Source organism: Gymnoscopelus microlampas (assembly GCF_963454915.1).
Source record: "Gymnoscopelus microlampas genome assembly, chromosome: 12".
In the NCBI taxonomy this organism is placed as follows: domain Eukaryota; kingdom Metazoa; phylum Chordata; class Actinopteri; order Myctophiformes; family Myctophidae; genus Gymnoscopelus; species Gymnoscopelus microlampas.
The window spans coordinates 28,133,978-28,155,669 of NC_139949.1; the positions used below are offsets into that span (position 1 = coordinate 28,133,978).

At 40.9% G+C, this 21,692-nt stretch overlaps 3 protein-coding genes across 4 annotated transcripts; 2 read left to right on the top strand and 1 right to left on the bottom strand.

Annotated features, from left to right (window-relative positions):
- Positions 1–132: 132 nt before the first annotated feature.
- Positions 133–3,900, bottom strand: cUnh11orf54 (chromosome Un C11orf54 homolog). Of its 2 annotated transcripts, none has more exons than XM_084073484.1 (9): positions 3,803–3,900; positions 3,451–3,550; positions 3,240–3,338; positions 2,738–2,811; positions 2,560–2,661; positions 2,266–2,442; positions 1,799–1,948; positions 950–1,066; positions 133–531 (listed from the first exon to the last, which is right to left on the bottom strand). In XM_084073484.1, the coding sequence occupies exons 2-9, from the start codon at positions 3,512–3,514 to the stop codon at positions 358–360; spliced, it is 957 nt and encodes a 318-aa protein (XP_083929610.1). In that variant the 5' UTR covers positions 3,515–3,550; positions 3,803–3,900; the 3' UTR covers positions 133–357. The 2 variants fall into 2 exon arrangements, with proteins under 2 accessions (XP_083929610.1, XP_083929609.1); XM_084073483.1 differs by having other exon boundaries at positions 3,807–3,895.
- Positions 3,901–4,609: 709 nt separating this feature from the next.
- Positions 4,610–9,481, top strand: LOC311057042 (uncharacterized protein). Its single transcript, XM_084073929.1, has 5 exons — positions 4,610–5,090; positions 5,361–5,691; positions 5,785–5,924; positions 6,011–6,050; positions 6,703–9,481. Exons 1-5 carry the CDS (start codon positions 4,888–4,890, stop codon positions 7,789–7,791), a joined length of 1,803 nt encoding a protein of 600 aa, XP_083930055.1. The 5' UTR covers positions 4,610–4,887; the 3' UTR covers positions 7,792–9,481.
- A 731-nt stretch (positions 9,482–10,212) lies between these two features.
- Positions 10,213–18,227, top strand: aspa (aspartoacylase). Its single transcript, XM_084073877.1, has 6 exons — positions 10,213–10,635; positions 12,132–12,327; positions 13,213–13,306; positions 13,459–13,566; positions 15,491–15,600; positions 17,174–18,227. Exons 1-6 carry the CDS (start codon positions 10,388–10,390, stop codon positions 17,363–17,365), a joined length of 948 nt encoding a protein of 315 aa, XP_083930003.1. The 5' UTR covers positions 10,213–10,387; the 3' UTR covers positions 17,366–18,227.
- The last annotated feature ends 3,465 nt before the right edge of the window (positions 18,228–21,692 follow it).

Sequence of the window (21,692 nt, forward strand, 5' to 3'; positions counted from 1 at the left end):
ATTACATGACTGTGTTTTTTGCACAACACAGCGATGTCAGCACTGTGGAACACAACACATTACAGTACTGACAATGGACGGTAGATGAATACAGTAAGAATTTTAACTCAGTTTATTTATGGATGGCTGGTGTGTGGTTATTTTATTTTGTAAAAGTGTAATTATATCAATTTCTGTGGAAAGATATAATATATGGGACATGTTGTTGGTTGGTTATGCTTTTCATTGCAACGTGAAACGGCCTTTGCCGTATAGAAAACCAAATCTCATATCTGATGTGTTAATTCCTTATTGATTCAAGTAAGCAAGAAATACTAAGTTAACGTTACTAACATGATGTTAACATGTTTCCTTTTTTCAATCTCGGCCAACGGCGTGGGTCTCCTTGGGCCTGTCGATGCGGTAAACAAACTCTGCTGGCATAAAGTAACCCAGGTACTCCACAGTGTCAGGAGTCGTGTCTATGTAGTAGTGTCCACCTTCTCCATGATGACTGAAGCAGTGTGTGTGCTCGACACGCAGGTCCAAGCCCTGGATAGCAAAAAAGTCAGGAGAAAGCTAGTTGAAGAGTCAGTCTCAAAAGACAGACAGCAAATCTACCCATAAAACACAGGTCAGCACACTTAGATTACGGTTGATTTTGCAAATTAACTTCTTTTCTTTTTTTTTTGCTAGAATTAATTTGGTCACTGTAGTCCAGCTAGAATACACTGTAGAAATGCATGACCATTTCAGGGCACCGATAGGCGAGTGGTTAAGGCGCATACTATGTGGGATCTGATGCCTGACAGCAAGTCTTGGGTTCGATTCCTGGGCCCAGCAAACCTGTGCTGCATGTCACTCCCCGACTTTCTCTCCCTTGTTCCAGTCTCTCTACACTGTATAACTATCAATAATGGCAAAAAATGACCATTCCACCGTCAACATGCACTGTACGATCTTTACTTACAGGGTCTCTGGATACGAGTACGGACTGGCATATCAGTGGGGCGCTGACCTCAAAGTGTTTCAGCCAGCTGTTGACATCATCATTGGTGTTGAGGGGACAGGCTGAAAACTCCCGTGGCTGTGAACAAGACATAAAAGATATTAAAGCTACAATCTGGGATTTATTATTTAATGGATAAAATGTTAGTCTAAAGGTAGGGTAAGTGATATTTTTTGGTAAAAACAAAACGTTTTTTGTTTAAAGGTTAAAGCTCTATATTCTGATAGTAATCATTGCTATAGATAGTTAATTCAGCAATAGGGGTCTGCCCTTCTCTCCAGCTCGTACAATGAGTACTATCAGAATATAAAGCTATTTCACAGCTATTTTAACAAAATCACTTACCATACCTTTAATCAATCTGTATGGTAGAATGTTAATACAATACAACTAGCAGGTCTGTAGTGGTTGGAGGTGGTCTCACTACTCTTCCATTGAGACATTTTGTGTTGGGTAGGACGCCTACTGGTTGACAATGTCAATAAAGTTATTTGAAGCAGACAGCGCACAGGACTGCACACTAGATGCACATGCATCTTTATTGTAGTTCAGACATTGTTGCAAATTACCTCTCTGTCTGCACTCGGGAGAGGGAGACGATGGAGATAAAACTTACGGACATTTTTTAAATGTACTAAAAGCCTAGTATTACAGTAGTGCATGAACCCTAATAGTATTAGTATCAATAGGTCATTCATTCATTACAATGACAGAGTATCACCATGTAAAATCCTCAGCGTTCATTTGCAGGTCAATTTGTACATTCAGAGTTAACATTCACGATTTTACAGCACAACTTCTATCATTTACCATGATGTGGATTTTGGCTTTCCCTTTCTGGATGATGAAGGTGCCCCCCAAGGCTAAGCTTTTATCAGGGTAGTGGGCTTCAAGAGTCGTCCTCAAGGCACCCACAAGGCTCTGCTCTCCTGTTCTCTTTTTAGCTCGCACCTCAATGACCTGGCAGAGAACCATAGAGATCACATGATTTAGTGGTGATTACTCAACCACTGCAGTCATTTTCCTTTTGTTAATGTTTATTCAGTCAAGCCTTAGGAGCACACATGTTAGGGGCCTAGGTTCAACTTCAACCATGTCAGTATTAACCCACAATTCTGCAAATCTTGCAATTTATATTTGAATCCATAACCAGCCTAGCTTCTCAGTATCCACCCCAGTCCCCCACCCCTCAAAAATAACAATGTACCCATTGCATCAACTAATGAGCCTTGGATTCAATAATGTTTTGTTTGATTCCACATGAAAAACAAAATCACCTTTCCAGGTTTCCCCTCACAAGCATAAAGATTGGCCAGTAGTGCGAAGTTGCAGTCTGAGAATGTATCACTGTATCTCTCCTGTAGACACTGGCCATCAGCTGGATTGATGGAAGAAAAATAGCTGCTGTTCACAGCAGGCCTACCCGGTACCTCGGTCAGAACTAGGGGCATCAGCTGCGGATTACAAAATTCACAGCATTGTCTTACAAAACGTGCCCAAGCAGTCTATGAACAGACCTTTATTATACTGTCAACTAAAAAAAAGAACCCTTGTCAGTTTAAGTGACACACCTCTGCATTCATTCCAACAATCCGAGAGGGCACAGCTCCTGCACCTAGTATGAATGCTCCTGGCAGCTCCACTTCCTTTGCAACTGTGTTCATGTTGTACTCCTGTGGATGCAGGTGGAATGTTAAGATCCTGCTTACCTGTATGATCATACATTATTGTGGGTGATAGAACTACTACCTTGTCCTTTTGAACCAAGGGTACCAAGTAAGGTACTCCTCCAACATCAGTAATGCGTGGTTGCCCACACAAGCCTACATGGAAAGAAATGGTATCAATGTAGATAATACAATTTCAGTTCAGGAATTCTTCAATGGCATAGCTGCACAATCAACAAAACAGTTTTCACAGAAGGTGCAATTAATTGCAATTCCAATTAATATCTATCAACCATATAAAAAAATGAGGCTTCTTACTATCAGTGGTGGAAAAAAATAATTTACTCTATAGTGGATTAAAACACGTTTCGATAACAAGAAAGAATATAAGCAACACGTTTCTGTACAATTTAAGGCTATTGAAGATGCATACATGTGTCCATAACGGATAGAACAGAAAACAGAAGCATAACAGATAGAGGAACAGAAGACAGAAGCATAACATATAGAACAGAACACAGAAGCATAACAGATAAAATAGAACAGAAGCATAACAGATACAACAGAACAGAAGACACACGTACCTTTGACAGGAAACTGGAACGGCTCTTTCGTAAGATCTGGACAATCGACAACACTGACTTGGGCTTCAGCAAAATTGTTTTTCAACCCTGTCTGCAACACTAAAGAAAGAAACAAAATGTGTTGATTTCACAAGAGTTTTTTATGGGATCGTACAAAAAGAGTTGAGCTGCACAGTCGCTTGCGTGTGTAAAGTAAAGGATCTTATCTTACCATTACAAAGTTCTTCTAAGTTCGGAACATGTAACTGGACCTTTTCGGTGTAGTTATCAGCCATCCTGTGCAAGAAATCGGGTGGATGTGGAGTATAGGCCTAGTATGAGAAAGAAGTAAAGTCACGCAAAAAAAATAAAGCCTATCGATAGCCTCAATACCTTTAAGCGTGTTTATTACAGTGAACCAGGTTCACTGAACCTTTCCTCAAGCAGCAATGATAATAAAAGAAGGTGGACGATCTAATCTCTTGATAGCTTCTGTGGCCTAAATTAAACAAAAACATTTAAACCAAAAACAGTACCTAATGGGGAAAGTCTAGAGACAAAGTGTACTAAATGTGTATAGTAGCCTACCTATGTAGAGCAGAAACCAATAACCATAGAATGGCCGTGTAAACAAACAAGCAGCAAGCAAGTAAGTGTAAGTGAATGATGAACTCGTTCTGTACATACAGTACAAACACGCCTCCTTGGGGTAGGAGAACACCTATTGGTTAGAAATGCACCCTTGCGTCCAGAGCTCTGCTTGCGTCGAACGTCCCGTGTTGCCATGGCGGCTTATTATAAGCGAATTTGGGCTTGTTTTTTCTGTGGAGTTGCTTGTAAATATGGGCTTGTTTCTAAAGTGCCGTTGCTTATTTGGTCTTGCTTCACAATTTTTGCATTATTTTAACCAGTGGTTCTCAAATATTTTCATGTCATGGACCCCCAAATTAATGTTAAATTAGCAGATCTACATTCTCGCGACGCGTTGTGAGCTTGTAGATCAGCTATTTTCAATGCGTACAGTAAATTGCTCATAATAGACCCCTTAACAGACGACGTCACACTGATAAGAACCAGTATGCGTGCAACCAGTATGCGCGCAATTAAACCCATTCTGTCAGGTCTCGCTAGGACGCGCCTCACTAGCCAACACACAAGAGGGGGTTGGGGTGTGCTGAAACCAGCGCACCCCAAAACAACAGGTTGAGAATTGATTGCCTGAAACAATCACCTGTGCGTCCTATCCCAATGTTGGTAAACAAATAATTGGTCTATGGCCTAGTGCCCTAGTTGCTTCTTTTGAGCTTGTTTTCCTAGAACGAATTGCTTATTTCTCTCACAATACCTGGCAACACTGCAAGCGTCAGGTTAACTTCCGGGTTGATCAGCCTGTCGCCTTCCAGCGCTTAAAGTTGTTCCAACGTGGTAGATTATATCTTTCCACGTGTGCTTGTGATTTCACAAGTTTGTTTATTAATATTCATGCTGAACTTGGTCTCGCAACGGACTTATTTGAATACAACATTAAGACATCTGGGTGGATGTACTTTGTTGGAGTGACTTCAAGGAAATCCAGGACCTAAGAAGCTACTGCTAACGTTACTATCTCTACTGCATTCAATGCTGCAGCTGCAGGAACCCCGCCATTGTTTTTGTTAGTGATATTAGGATGAGGGGGGTTCACCATTCTCCACCTGGGACTCAGGTAGACTCGGACTGTGTTCCTGAAGATGCTTTGGGGAACTGGGAAGGATCCCAGATTATCTTGGAGGTGGCCCCTCCAGATGTTGCAAACGCCATATCCAAGTTTTTCGACAATGCTGCTGGTTCACATCTGTTCCCGAGGAATGACCGAATTCAGACTTCAGAAAGGTAAGAATGCTGCTGTGAATCCTACAGTTATACAGTATACTGCTAGTCTGAAAATACGTTTAAATGTTCTGTGCTTTTACTTCTACTCCACTAAATCTCAGAGGCAAATGTTGTACTTTTTACTCCACTACAATTATTTGAAAAATTAAGTTACTTGTTACTTTGTAGATTTGTATTAAACCTTTTCCACCACTGCATCCATGTCCATGATGACCAGAACATATATTTTGATGTGACCAATTAACTAAACATATAATCATATATCTGCAGTGACTCGGGGGATAGCGTGTTCATAACTCAAGTTCCAACACCAGAAGTGGAGAAAGCTCACCTACAACAGAGACGTCCAAGAGCTCAACAAGATGCTTTGGGCCTTGTGACATCCATCCTCCAAATCCAGTCTGCACGCAGTGCACAGAAACGTCCAAAATATGTTAAAAAGAAGTCTAAGTCCAAGTCCCAACCAATCAAAAAAGGTCGAATGAGATGGTACTCTTTTGATTTCCTTCGTTGGATTTACAATAAAAAATCTAGATCTAGAAGCAAACAGAAGAGAACTTTTAAGACGACTTTAAGGGCCTACTACAATGCAAAGCTTCATGTAAGGTTTCCTTCCTCTTCAGTTTTGCCAATCAGAGTTTGAGTACTTTCAAAATATGATCTTCTAATATGAATGCTTGTTTGTTTTTAACAGAGCTCTGTAATTGGAGGTTTCTTGAAATGTGTTAAAACACATCAAATCACAACAAAGCACGGCAAAAGCAGAGATACCCAGGCATCACCTTTACCAGGAAGATACATAGATGAAGGAGTGACTTTATCTCCACTGTCCGAGTGAGTTCATTTCGAGGAACACCATCTTTCTTCCTTTTTCTTTGCTTATAAATGATGTCCATAATGATAATGTTTTTGTTTTTCAGAGAGGATGAAATATCAGATGATTGTGACATCAAAGTGGTGGTAAGCACTACATCTTGTATTGACGTTTAGCCTGTTTTGCACTTATGGCCCTAGTTGTACGCAGACTACTCTATTGTTATGTTAAAAAATACGTCTGTGCTAATACCAGTAGAAATATAGTTTGTGTCAGATTGTAACAGCATAACCAACATTAAAGTTACTGTACAGACTGTAGAGGAATAAATGAGGGGAGATGGATGAATGAGAAGGTGCATGAAGGGCTGCTGATTCAGAATCTGCAGAAGTAAGAGGTAAAAGAGTAACTATTGATTGAAAAGCAGAACAGGCGGCAAGTGATGAAGATGATGAATTCTGAGAAAACATTGAAGAAAAAATGTAGTGAGAATGGAGAGACAAGGAAAGAAGCATGTTAATGTCAACCCTCCATTTGGACAGCACCATTACAAAAAAAAGATAAATAGGCAGATACATATCACTAACAAACGCATATGTCACTCACTTATAATATGTAATATCGTTGGTAAAAGTGAATATATATATTATATATATATACATCTGCAGTGTCCTTTCTGTGTATTTAGGGTTTTATACAAGAAATACAGCCTTAATCTTGCTGATGACATGCAACAATGAACCATTCAGTTGTAAAATTAGTCCTGATAACTACCGCCTGTTTTTTGTCATCTGTCAGAAACTGAACCGTTTTGCTACATCATCAAAACCAAGACTGAAGAAGACTAATCCACCAAGCCAGAGAGCACCACAAAGTCGGGGTAAAGCCACAAATGTGAATGCAGACATCACTCTGGAGACTCCTGAGCTGTCTCAGGTACAGAGCAGCGCAGACCCTTTGCCATCACAAAGTCATGATACAACCAAACTTTGTGGAAAGAGGAGGAGTGATTCCTTGTCTCGTAATGATACAGCGGCACAAGAGGAGATGAGTGTCGATTTTTCCCAATGTGAAACTGTTCTAAGTACTCAGGGAGATGATTCTCAGTTAAAGAAAAAAAGGAAAAGAAAAAAAGAAAACAGGGATTTGGAGTTGCAGTTGACAGGCCATTTGGAGGAGTCGATTACCATTCATTCTGATGATGCCTCAACTCTGATGGATAATACAGGTCTATCGAGAACACAGAAGAGAAAGAGAAGAACTTCTGAAATGTGTACCGCTGGACAAATCAAGGAGACAGGTGATTCTCAGAAATGTACCGATGGAAGTCAGAAAGTAACTGAATGCTCCTCTGTTCAACATGTGGAAGTAACAACCAAGAAAAAGAAAAACAAGAGAATGAGTGAAGCATCCACCACTGACCTTGCAGATTGTGGTGATGTGCAAAATGAACACTCTGCATCTGTGGAGAAAAGGGGAACAAATGGGACTGCTTCCTTCCTTTTTGGTGACACAGTGGAAAAAGATGATGATGCACGTGAGGAAACAACTGTCTCCTTTCCAGCTAAAAAGAAGGAGAAAGGACAAAAGTGCAATAACAGACCAGGTCCAAGCACTTCTGGTTTTGACATGGAAGTCGTGGCAAATATTGATGATTCTCAGGAGGCTGTGGTGGCATCCAATGATATAGCTTTAAAAAAGAAAAAAAAGAAGCGCCTTTTGAGCTCCACAGGTTTAGCTTTGGAGGAGAGTTTTGTTATAAATAGTGAGGAGGAGTTCGAGGTACACAATAAGCACCAGCGCAGCTCTGTGTCTGAAACAAAGAGCTTGAACAAAACTGAGCTAACGTTTAAGAAAAAGAAGAAATCTAAGAAAAAAGATAATTAAGCTAGAAACTTTGGTCAAACTCAAGTGCGACGTGGAATGTGCAACTCTTGAGTTATACAGAAAATATAGAGATTGTTTTTTGAACAGGGCAAAATTATGTACAATCAGAAAGGTCCTCTAAAGTAGCACAGACAACAAAAAAGAACAAACCATCTGGTCCACTTAGTACAGTATTATACTGGAATTGCTCACAACAGTAATGCATCTGACCAAATGTTTGGGAAAACCTTTTTTCATTTTTTGATTTTTCATTGTTTATGTTCGATAAAAATAACTGTGAAATGGTACACTTTTTTTGTTTGATCCCAATAAATGTAACATTTAACCTTATAGTATTGCAAAAAAATTGATGTATGTTTTAGAACTATTAGCACCATAATAAGGCAGCACAAATTGTTAATCATATTAAAGTAGCACTTCACCCATTTTCAACCATATATTATTATTGAATTGATTTTCAACACCAACAATACAAACATACATACATACATCACAGGACAGCACATAACCACACTATACATTAACAATACCTTATTTTCAACCATATCTTGATATTATTAGTCCTTACTTACTAATGCTCATTATAAGATCGCACCATTCCTGTGTACTCACGCAGTGTCTCGCTGTGGACAGTTCAGAAAAGTGCCTGCCAATGACATAATCAATGAGGTTTCCAAGTGAATAGAAACTAATAGAAGACATTGTTATTGCATTAATAAAAAATGAAGTTTTAAATCTCGTTTGAAATGACCAAAGCTGCTTACCAATGTCACTGGTGGGCAGTTTTCTGAACTATCCACAGGGTAACCGCTGAACGCTCGCCCCTAAACCTACTCGCCCCCATTTTTTCTGAGGAACGCTCAGCCCCAGGGACGGAACACTCGCCCTGCTTGCCGCGGACTGCTAGCCCCCAGTGACAGAAGTCCCCGCTTTGCGTGGAACCCTCACCCCCACCCGGTGGAACACTCTGCCTGCTTGGTGACAGCAAACAGCCCCTAATATTAATTTAGGAAGTTGTTAGGCAAAAATCTGTTAAAACGACAGAGGCCCGCCGTCTGAAGCGGTCTTGAGCCACGAGAGGCACCGCTGAGCGAGTCGCCATGCCGAACGTTGTGAAGTCCGCTTCAGCCAACTCGCCGCTGTTCGAGTTACGTCCCGATAGGGACAGAATCATCGCCCCCCCCCTAGTCTCTGTACCCCTGAGGCGTCAAACGTTACCGAGTAGGTTCTGGCGGCCAGAAATACATGGGTCTGACCGTTCCGAGGTCGCCAGATTTGGGGGCGAGCGTAATTGTATTCGAAACAGCCCACAGGGAGAGACAGAGTGAGTACAGAAATGGTGCCATCTTACAATGAGCATTAGTGAGGACCAAAAAGATACGGTTGAAAATGGGTGAAGTGGTGGTAAGTAAAGAAATTGTTTTTGTACCCTTTTTTTTATTATTATGTAACCTTACTTTTCTGCCTCAGATCCTGCAAAAATGCTGAAACCCTGCTTGTTTGCTCAGGGGATAAATTCAAATGTGACCTTCAGATCAAAATGCCTGTCAAACCATAAGTTACATAATGTAATACAGCTTTACGCATATCATCAGTGTACAGTTGTGACAAGAGTTCTTGTCACAACACGTGAACTTGTTGATCTGCTATTTTATTTTGTGCAAGAGGTTAAGTGTGTCTGTGGGTTTCATAAATATTGAACCAATGAAAAGTAAGTAACAAGAGCTTTTGCCTAAATAACTAAATTGGATCCATTGGAACAGGAGGTTCTTCCATTTACTAAAGCTTAAGTCAAGTTTGGGACATACAGCTGATGCTTACAGTATGGTGGTAGCCTATCTGTAAAGTCGGCACTGAAAATGAAAATGGGATGTGATTGAGGTGAGCTATTATGAAATCCTGAGGAAATGTAGCCTACCCGATAAGAGTAACTGTATTAACTTCAGCTGAGATAGACTTTAGCAGTTTGTGTATGTGTAATGGTATTTGCAATTGAACAAAGAATGCCACCTTACATTTGCAAATGTATAATGGTCTATTAGACCAGTGGTTATCAAAGTGTGTTCCAGGGACTCAGGATTCTTTGAAGGGGTTCTAAATGGACCCTTACAGGTCTGTTACTCTGACAGTTTACAAATGGAACGTGTCCATTTGTATACTGTTCGGAGTTAAAGGGGGTCCTTGAAATTGACATTTTGAGAATCGCTGTATTAGACTACCACAACAGTGCCCAATAATAAACAATGTGATCATAGACTATCGCAGGCTAAGCTCTGGGAACTGCTCTTAGGTCAGACCCATCCGTGACATTAATCAATCGACAACATGCATGGTGTCAGTGGGAGGTACAGCCTTAACCCAACCCTCCTAGTAAATGTTGGCTACCATCAACCCATGTAATCCACACTGACTGCACAACACAACACACTTACGTACGGTGACTGATCATAACTCTCCAGCGGCTGCATTACGTAAGTGTCCTCACACAGCGGTCATTTTTAAGAAACGACAAACAGTGGCTTTATTGTAGCTCCAGAAACTTTTTTATTAGCTTATCTGTGGTCTTTTTTTTCCATTTCACGGTTGCTGTTCCAGCATGTCTTCACTTAATAATGCCATCTGTTTCAACAACGAGGCGAGGAGAGTTGCTATTTTTGGAGGCACGCATGGAAATGAGATGTCAGGCGTCACGCTTGTAAACTTGTGGATAAAAAATGGCAGTGAGATCCAACGGAAGGGGATAGAGACGATCAGACCCTTCATCACCAACCCCAGAGCCGTGGAGAAATGCACCAGATATGTGGACACGGATCTGAACAGAGCGTTCACCACTGAGAATCTAAGGTAAATGTGTCAGAGGACCAATGTATTACTTCAGTGTTATTATCGGTCACACTCTCTTGCTCACCTGCTGAGTCATGAATAAATATCTGACCAGGTTGGTTATTGATTTATTATCCAGGTTACCTGGATCACAGGTGTTTGGAAAATATATAAATAATCATATATATTAATATATAATATAAATTACACTATAAATTTAAAGTGTATTTATATACATGCCATGTATGTGTATCTGCCGGTTCCTTATATTCCCCCCACACGATTATTATCAGTTGATCGAAGGCTATCTTCACTTGATTGATTGGGGGGGAAAGCACAGAAAGTACAATTCAATTCAAAAGGATGCTAAAATGATTAAACCAAAGAAAGCACTATGGCTTGTTCTCATTGGGGTCCTGTGTATTCAATTCATCGAAACATTAAACGACAAACAATATTATACTATGCAAAAATATAATGTAAACGAGTAGTAAAAATAATGTGGGGGGGGGGGTATTCCTTGTAAAGCAGAGCCATAATATAAGCACCGAAAGCACCTTGCTTTATTGCAATGATACGATGCGACGAATCTCCCAAATTTGACAACGTTGTTGGATTAGTTGAATTTCAGCAACGTGCGACTCGGGCACAGCAGCCGGCCAACAGTCTGTCAGACCGCTCTGGTTGTCTCAGTGGGGTGGGAAACGTGAGCGAAACGTGACAGACTAAACGCGTTCAGAGCAGAGCACTTTTTTTTGTTGTTGCTTCTTTCATGCATGATGTGCACCACGGCGGAAAATAAAGTATTACGCAAACAGGCCTACATGATTCACAGACATCTTCAACGTGCTGGCCTCATAGCAGCCTTTTCAGCAGCAGGGAAACTGCCACACCACGAACCAGTAGAGTAGGTTATGTGTAAGAATAGATTTGGATGACCCCTGCCCTCATAGTGTGTGTGCACAAGCTGTACATGGCATGTATTACAGCTGTACAGTTTTGGTTAATTGAGTTGAGTTTTTTGGGTGGTGGGGGGGGGGTTGATTGAATACTTTATTAACATGATTGTTAACAGTACAGGTAGCACAGTCAAATGTTATGGTAAAAGGACAACACAAAGGGCAGCTTTTTCCGCACGTATAACATCTGTGTATGGTCAATTTTATTCACAATATGGAACTGTCCAGTCAAGTGCTCTTCTTTGGTTCAGACCCCTATTTTATACAGTATAGTTCAGACATCACATGCAAGCTTTTGTAGAAGTCTTGAATGCTAACAACACATTCTTACATTGTATCGGCTGGCTCAAGGAATTTCATAACTACTTAAGCATGCCATTGCAAAGGTGATACCATCCACAGGAGTAGACAATGTTCAATCAATAATTAACATAGCCTCACTTATCATAGCACTTTGTTCTTTTGTCTGTGCTACTTTATAAGTGGTGGTGACATTATCAAGAAGTAGGGGATTCTATGACAGCATGATTATCCTCATCTTGTCTCTGTTCACCAAAGTGCCCCAAGTGGAGATGACCTGCCCTATGAGGTGCAGAGGGCCCAAGAGATCAACAGGATGTTTGGACCTAAAGGCAGCCCAGAGGCCTATGACGTTATCTTTGATCTCCACAACACCACTTCTAATATGGGCTGCACTCTGATTCTAGAAAGTTCCAAAGACCACTTCAACCTCCAGATGATGAACTATATCAAGGTAATAGCATTATAACAAACCTGCTTCAGCGGCAAATATTTTACTTTTAACTCACATCCACAGGTGTTCAGGAGCAGTCAACTTCTAGCATGGTCTGCCCTGAGAATACATTGTCACAATTGTCAAACTGATAGAATTGTTTCAAACATACCTAATATATCACAGTCAGTGAGTGGTGCTGACTATAGTATACAGTAGTGGCCAATAATAGTGGTTAACTGTTCATGTGTGTGCACCAGCAAGTGAATGTTCTACTAATTGTAGGCCTCTTTGGTGAAGCTCTATATGAACACAACATAATGATCTACTTATCTCTACTTATTGAACAAGTAATGCATTCATCCAAAGTTTAGCCAACCAAAGGTTCTTACTGACTTAAGACCTGTTACTTTAACATCTTTAGCCATGGCTATGAGAAATTAGTAAACAACAAACCTTTGCAAAATGCAAAAGGATGTATGTTTTATTCATCAGCTGAGATCCTACAGTGAGAAATACTACACTACACTGGTGCTAATGAATGCTCTGGCGATGCCAGTTTCAGCAAGATGTATCTGTCAGATTTTTCAGATTCCAGTCCGATAGGCTAAGATTGGCTTTCAGAGTTTGAGGGAGAGGCCCGTATAGCCACAAATCATGAATGCAGTTTCGATTGGCGAGAAACTTTGCAAGTACACTCCCAGTAATCCAAGGAAGAACCGCCACCCCAAATGTTTCAAATCGTTCTCAAGGTGGCGCTACAACAGGTCGCAACACAGCCGTGGGTAGGCAACCCGGCCTGGTGGGGATCTGTGCTCAGAGGAGCACACTTTTAGCTTGTATGTTGCTGCCAGTACCAGCACCTCTAAAAGTGTGTGTTTTCCTACATTTGCATTTGTTTTGCAGAAGGCCATTGCTCCAGCTAGCTGTCCGGTTCTGCTGAATGAACATCCTCTTCTGAAATATTCAACTTCACGGTCTGTGGCCAAGCACCCTATTGGTGAGTCTTAAGTCCATTCAAACTGATCCAGTGACTATCTAATATCAAGATAATACTGTACATTAGGCATAATTTAACACCCTTTCCAATCCGCTATACAAGCAAATAAGTAATAGCTTAATGCATGTAATATGGATTTTATTTTATTTCAGGTCTGGAGGTTGGCCCTCAGCCTCAAGGGGTTTTAAGGAGCAACATCTTTGAAGCTATGAGGGTGATTCTGAAACATGCCCTGGACTTCATTGAGCTATTTAATGAAGGTAGGGGAGACTGTGGTAACACATATCATAACAGCTTACAGAGCAGCAGTGGTTCAGGAGGTAGGCCGTCTGGAAATCAGAAGGTTCCTTGTTCGATCCCTGGTTTCCCTTTCGTATTGTCCTAGAGCACAACGTGTGACTTTAAAGCACTTTGTTTGCAGGCTTTTTTAAGCATCCAAAATTCTCTCCATACTATTTTAGAAACAGTCAACATAATATGTGCATTTTCAATTTCAACACAACTAAGCAATGTACAAGTAGTTTGTAACATGTAAAAGTTACTGCCTACCACTGCAGAGACTATAGGGGTTTGAATCCTCCGGTGCATCCAGCTTGGCTGGGCGCTCCTACGAACACAATTGGCAATGTGCCACCCAGGTGCCCCCCTCCCCATTTTCTAAAGCAGAAGAACAGCATTTCAGCATTTAGAGGACATTGTTTCAGCATTCAAAGAATAGCGTTTCAGCATTTAGAGCACTGTTTCCCAAACAGTGGGTCGGGAGTCGGGACCCATTCGTGGGTCGCAGACCAATTTTTGTGGGTCGCAAGTAAATGTCCCCCTTTTGTTTGTTTCTTACATAAGAAGTAATAATCTTATTTCAAAAGATTTTTTTTAAAGTTTAAACAAAAAAATCTTTTCATCAATTAAAAACAATTACATTTTATTGTCAAAAGTATTTCATATATAAAATGAATCCAAAATAAAAAATAGTGAAAATAGCAGATCTACAAGCTATTGTGAGCTTGTAGATCTGCTATTTTCACTGACTTGGGTCCCGAGCAAACGTCTAATTCCTCTTTTGGGTCTTGAGCTAAAAAGTTTAGGAACCACTGATTTAGAGGACGTTGTTTCAGTATAGAGAACATTGTTTCAGCATTCAGATAACAGTGGTTAAACATTCAGAGAACAGCGTTTCGGCAATTAGCAAAAAGGCAGCTTTTCCTTCCTCCTTGTTTTTACATAAACAAGCAAACTGTGCCAAGTGTGAGTTTCAGTCTATCTGTTCCCCTAACTGGCCTGTTGGTGAATGACATGCTTGTTGGAAGTTGGTTAGTTTCCATGTCATTGGCATGGTTGCCAATGGTTCAGTATTCCTCTGTCCCGGGACCACACTGGTGCTAATGAATGCAATGGCATGGTCATGAATTGGTTTTCCTGTTCTCTGAAAATGAAAGGCATGAAGTTCAAAGAAGCAACATGTTGCGTTCTATGAGATAAGAAAATTACATTCTATGCCTTGTTATTATCACAAAGTAAGGCATAATGTACTGCAAACAAACGCAGAGTGGAAGGGTCCAGGAAGGGGGTCAATGATGACCTTCTCACTGCACAATATCCCTCATAATTTACATTATATTATCGCTACTTATGACTGAAATGAATAATTACGAACAAATATTCATCTAAAATATGTTTTATTGTTAACTTACAAGCTAAAAAGTAATGCATTAAATTCTACAATTAAACCTACTTCCATAGAAATATAAACACTGTAGCCTGATTTGTGAAACAAATGCAGTGAGACAATACATGAGACAATACAGATATTAGACACCCCGGACTATATAAAAGGAAGGTGGTATGTGGAGGTATTGACAATCAAGTCTCACATATCTCCTGTCTCTGCCCTCAGTTTCCTGTCTCTGCACTTTCCTGTCTAACTAAAGCAATAACTACAAAAAAATATTTTAAACATAGAAAATAGTTCTTTGAATGGTTTGACCTATGCCTGAGCTAATTAATTCTGGTGTGCTGCAAACACATTGCATTTCAAATGCATAATTTTTTACTTTAAATTAAATACACGGTTGTAATGAGTAAAATCATCCAGCAAGACCAGCATAGGACCATTTCTAAGAATGCAGGATACTGACTGTATGTAGCTTGTACTACGACTCACAAGGCTGCTGATGTGTTTTGTAGGTATGGAGTTCCCTCCGTGTGCTGTAGACGTGTTCAGAGTCTTAGAGAGGATGGACTATCCCAGAGATACCAACGGCAACATCATTGCCATGGTGCACCCCAATCTACAGGTGAATACCAAATTAAGAACGTGTTTCTATTTCTCTCATAATTAATTGCTTTTCACTAACCTGATAATGATGAATGAGGAAAGGACACATCTCTGGAGGATGTGAGAATATTTCACAACTGAGCTTCTAGGCTGCTTTACACCAGCGTGCAACAAAGTATAAACCAGGTGGGGTTGGCGAAAGGGCCTTTCTGTGTGGAGTTTGCATGTTCTCCCCATGTCTCCTAGGGTAGGTTCCCTCACAAAAACATGCAGTAATCCTGGTCACTATACTGCCTCCCCCTGGCCAGCCGGGGCGCCTGATGGAGGGGAAGCGAACTGGTTGGAATAACGTGTTCCTTCTACGCGCTACGTCCAACCAGGGAAACTCCCCCCTGTCAGGCGACAAGAAGGTCAGTTGGCTCTCATGCATTGAAGGAGGCATGAGCTCGGCCCTGGCCTCCCTAGGTTGGCAGAGGGAAGGTAGTGCCCAGGATTACATAGACAATTGGCACTGGGTGTTAAAAATAGGGTTACAAAATCGTGGGATAAAAAAAAAAAGTATAAACCAGGCTGGTCTACCCAGGGCTGATGATGACAGTCATTGGTTGTGGCCAGCAGGATGCGATGAGGCTGCCGAGGGGAAAAGCGTTAATACGACATACTGTACTGTTTAAAGTTTTGCATTTGTGGTGCCCCCTATCAGAAGTGAAGGCATTTTTGAAGATGTGCTCTAGATACTCGTAGGTCCCTCAACAGGCGATTCCAATTTGGAGTTGATTGGATGTTGCATTCATGATATATGGCTTTTTTAATAGGCCACTGATTGACTGATTGAGACCATTTGTACATAATTTGTTTTTTTAAAAGAATCATGTTTCTGCAACAAACAGCGAAATTTGTAGCATTTGTGGCACCCCTTATGGGCGTAAGTGAAAGCGCTTTTGGCTCTGCCGATCTGTCGATAGGATGATGAGTACATGACTTTTGGCATATTTTTGTAAAATGGGCCCCTCCCGCAAACTTTAGAAGGCAATCGTAGCCAATTGGAATGGAATATGAAAAATCTGAATCACACATTTTCATAACTTGACTCCAGAGATACCTATTTGTGTGAATTCTGTTCTGTGAGAGTAGTAGCAAAAAGTGTGTTTTGAAGAAAATTCGAAATGGTGGGAAATCTAGTTAGGCGGTAATGGCCGTGGCTTATATGGGGAGTTGCATCATGATCAAAGCAATCCAGGGGGACATTTATTTTTCATATGGTTCTAGAGTTATATAGGCCAAAAAATGTAAAGTGGCCTGGCACTATGAGGCCAATTTGAAGTGTGGAGTGTCTTCTATGGCCTAATGGGAGTGTTCATGCAAAGTTTCATGCTGATCGTGCAGCGACGCGTTGTCCGAAATTAGCTGCACAGTCACACGTACACACACGTGTACACAAACACACACAGAGTCGAAAACATAGTCTTTGCCTCCTGTCCTGTCGGCCTGACGAAGACAATCAGGCTTTAGGAGAACAGACCTCCTCCAATAGCAAGGTGTCAGGTTTCCACAAAGGCCCTCTTCAGCCTTTTTCCCTGTTGTCGTTCCAGGACTGTGACTGGGAACCGCTGAACCCTGGTGACCCTATGTTCCAAACATTTGATGGAAGGACCCTCCACTATGAAGGAACTAGCACGGTCTATCCCACTTTTATTAATGAGGCAGCCTATTATGAAAAACAACAGGCATTCGTAACCACGAGGCGAGAGACCTTGGCAGCTAGAGCTATCAGAAAAGCATAAATAATTGTTACATACTATTCAAGAAATGGCATTTGTGTGTACACAAATTCACAGTAATGATCTTTACAGATTTTATTTTTTATTTTTAATACATTTTCCATAGTGTTGATTAAAAAAACAATTTACTACACAGACTTAGTTTTTGTGTCAGGATTGGAAAATATTTTAACTATGCAAACAATTTTGTGGAAATGTTGTGGGTAATACTGTGAAAGTGATTGATCTAAAGACTATTGTTGTGGTTAGCATTTGCTACAATTCTTTGCACATGTGTTTAGTATATATTTTAAAACATTGAAGAAGCAGATGCTTTCAGAATATAACATACTGAAGTATTCTAATATATCTCCTTTAACTGCTCAGGAAGGCCATCTGAGGTCTTAAATAACAATGTTTGGCCCTTTTATGAAGACATGTATGTGGCCTTTTACTGCAACAGCACAACTGCCGCTACCTACCTGTCACTTACTGTAAACCCAGTGGTTGTATTGATGGTGCTTTCCTACTGTTGCCTTATAAACAATTATAATAATTGCATAAAAGATTTTAAGAGGAATTTATATTTGATCTTAATATGAAATGAATTGAATATGATTTGAAATGTTTTTATAATGACACTGTATTTGTTTTGTTGTTTTGATATTCTGTAAGTTTTGTGAGAGAGGCATATGAAATGTCAAGTATATGTATTTTCTAACCTTGTTCATGTCTTTGATATTGTAATTCAAAAAGAACTGCTGTGGTCTTAGTAATGCACTTTTCTTTTAACATTATATTTGATAGCATTCTTTAAAATGATTGGTTCATTAATTCCCAGGTCTTTGACATCCTGTGCAAATGATACAATCAATAAATATAGCTACATCCTACACTCACTTAATCATTTGTTTCTACTGTGTTTCTACTGTGTTACCCAATTTAAAATGCAACATTCGTTTCACGTCATGCAGCTCAAAGAACCACAAGGGGGCAACACATAACCATTAAAAAACGTTCTAACCTTCAACCATAAACAGTAGCCTGCCTACCAGTCAGTACATAAAACTGAGTTGTCTGTATGTGTTGCACTCTGCTGCACCTTGTATGAAGTTATGCACACAAATAGAGCTTTAAGGATGAGTTTTGTTGCAAATATGAAAATAAATGACCAAATAGAACAACGGCAACTAAACCACAACATTAATTACAATACCATGCAGAACTCAACAAGCACAACCAACTAAATAAAATGTGTGGGTTCAGCCCAAGGCATGCTGGCGAAATCACTCCATGCCAAACTAGCATACCCCAGGATGCTACAGAGCCACCACCTGAGGGGTTTAAGTGTCCCCATTCCTCAGTAACCCACGCACCTAACAAAATCCAAGATATGCTGAGGCAGAGACCTCCTTCACTTCCCAGGCCCTGGAGGCTCGGGTCACGGGTGTGCCAGTGTGAGGGATCTCCGTCCAGGTTGCTTCCATGCAGGTGATGAGCCAATAAGGTGCTTGTCCCGATGGACAAACTTATGGCCACCAGCTGCACCCGAGAGTAGACCACGTTGAGTTTGGCCAGCACTTGTTAATTACTTTCTTCACTGTTTGGAGATACTCTGTTTATTTGCTTATTTACTTCAGTAAATGTCTGTACTACCTATGAGTATGTAAAAGAACAAAAACGAATAAACAAAACGTTAAAAAGAAGTTTGGCCAGCACAGTGCATGAGTTTTGGGGATAGCTCTTTCTTCTTTTCTTTTTTAAAATAGATTTAGAGTAGCCAATTTAATTGTTATGACAATGAATCCTGCTTTTGTATGCTACTGGCTCACCAGGCTATATCTATGCAACTGCCAGTGAGGATCTCCCACCAGAAGGACAAAGCACCTCCATCCAACTCCTCCCATTCAACACCACTTGCTGACACCCCCAGCCCGTAGAAGTCGCTAGTGCCAAAAATCACCCTCCCCGCCTGGTCTCCCTCCTCTGCGAGCACAGCCAATTGTCTTAATTTAGCGCTTGGCCAAGCCACATACACTATAAGGGATTCAAACCACTAGACTCCACAGTGGTGGACAGGTAATTTACCCCTGCATCACCCGAGACCCCCTTCTTTCTTGTCAGGTCAAACAACCATACCTTTGCGCCTAGGTCTGGGGTTCTCATCCAGGGGTTCCAGGAAAATACCATTACATTTTTTATACGTATATAGTCAGTACATAAATGAGGGTGTAATGACTTATATAATATGATTGTAATAAAAGTGTGAGACTGAGTCTAAAGTGAGACTTATAGTTGTAATTGTTCACTACAATGTATTGTGTAGCCGAACTTTTTAAACTGCAATTAAAACATGGGGGTACTTCAGTTGAATTTTACTAAGAAAAGGTTGAGAACCACTTCCCTATGGAAAAGTCCTCTCCTGGATATTGGGAATCATACGCCCGCTCAACAGACCCCAGCCGTCCAGAGCAGGAACCGTTGACCGTACAGTTAGTGTCTCAGGCCCCAGACCACCACCAGCTTTCACTGGGTCGGGGTCACACAGTATTGTGCTCTGGACATGTTTAGGGAGCATCTGTAAAATACCACCACTCATCCAGGCCTGTGTCACTGGCGTCATGTCCACTAGAAGGGCTTACTTGGATTGGGGTACTCCAGGATGCGGGCACCAAGCTGGGACAGGTGATGTGGTTGAGTGCATCGTCAACGCAGGCCAGCCAGAAATCATGGTGCAACTTCTTACTGGTTACAGCTGTCTGGAGAGACCCCTTTTCTCTCATTTGTGCCCATGTCTCTGCCTGGTTACAGTTCAAATCTGCGTCATCGTTGGCAACCAGACCGGGGACAGGAGTCTTGAGTCTCGGCCAGGGTTCCTGGTCTGAGCAGGGACAGTGAAGCTCCCCTGTCGATGAAGGCTTGGCACCAAATGCAATTCAGGTCACTGTTCAAGTTTAGCCCTTCAGGTTAGCCTATCCTGCTGAATTGGTGATCAGTGGGAGGGGAGAAAATGTGGATGGCAGTTCCCTCACTGTGTCGCCCTTCTGTAGGTTTAAGGTGGTGATGGCTGAGGGCTCAGGGGCCGTAGGCCCGTCCTCTGTCTCATCGGCTTCTCTAGTTGTGACTGGTGGGGGGAGACCCGAAGTGGCTGCTGCACTGTCTCCTTGTTGATCATGTCAAATTCCACCCACACCCACAATTGTCTCGTTTTGCTCCTCAGTCATAGAGAGAAACACGCCCCGACCAACCTGTAGGAGTCACTAGCGCAGCAACAGAGATCGTCCTTCCCTGCTGGCTTCCCATGGCCAATTGTGTTCATTGGAGCACCTGGCCAAGCCGGAGGCACTGTGGAGGAATCGAAAGTGGGTCTCCACGATTGTGGTAGAAACTTTACCCATGCACCGACCAGAGGCTCCAACTTCTTAATATTGGAGAAATATTTTCATTGCAGCTTGTGCAATACAAGTGGCTCTAACAAAGTTCAACCCAATGAAACAGAAAGGGTGGTGCTATAACCAACCCATCACCCATGGTCTCACAACCAACCCATATAAAAATATGAAAAGAAATGACCAAATGGATCAACAGACACTAAATAACAATTTAGATAATAAGTATGCAGAACTAACTCAAATAACAACACCCAGGACACTACTGTATTGTTCAGTATGGAATTAAATGTACTATTTACAACTTTATACAATAACAATATTTGTTTTAATAATGCTGATCAGATTAGACAAATCCAGAAATTATATTCTATCCAATGATATTACATTCATTGAGGTTTATTTTTTTTATAATGAAATAAGGTATTTGAAAATACACCAGTTTTTTTCAGCATATCAGTATCAGCATACATGTAACACTAAAAATTACAATATATTATCGCACTCATCCTCGTGTCAATATGGCCAATACATTTTTGGGATTTAAATGTTTTCTTACTGTAGGGTGAATATTTTTTTGTGATTTGGGGCCTGAAGAATTATAGCAGATGTCTTTGAGCCTTTTTCTGATATTGACTATATCATTTCATACTACTACAAGTATTAGTCTTAGTTCACTGAATATAGGCCGAGACTTGTGCCAACATTGCCACAGGGATTACTGAAATTGTCAATGACTTGACTCACTCACTTCATTTGGCATCTGCTCAAATGTTAATTACTCTAAAATGTTCACTTTTATTGTCTCATTGTCATTGTTATGCAAATACAACGAGCAGGAAGTCTTTAAATCTGACATCAAAGATAAAGTTGACTGATGTCAGTCATATAAGACAGTGGTACTTCTGAATTCCTCAGACTTCACGTGCTTGTGGATTAGTCAGAACGTTTATGAACTTCCT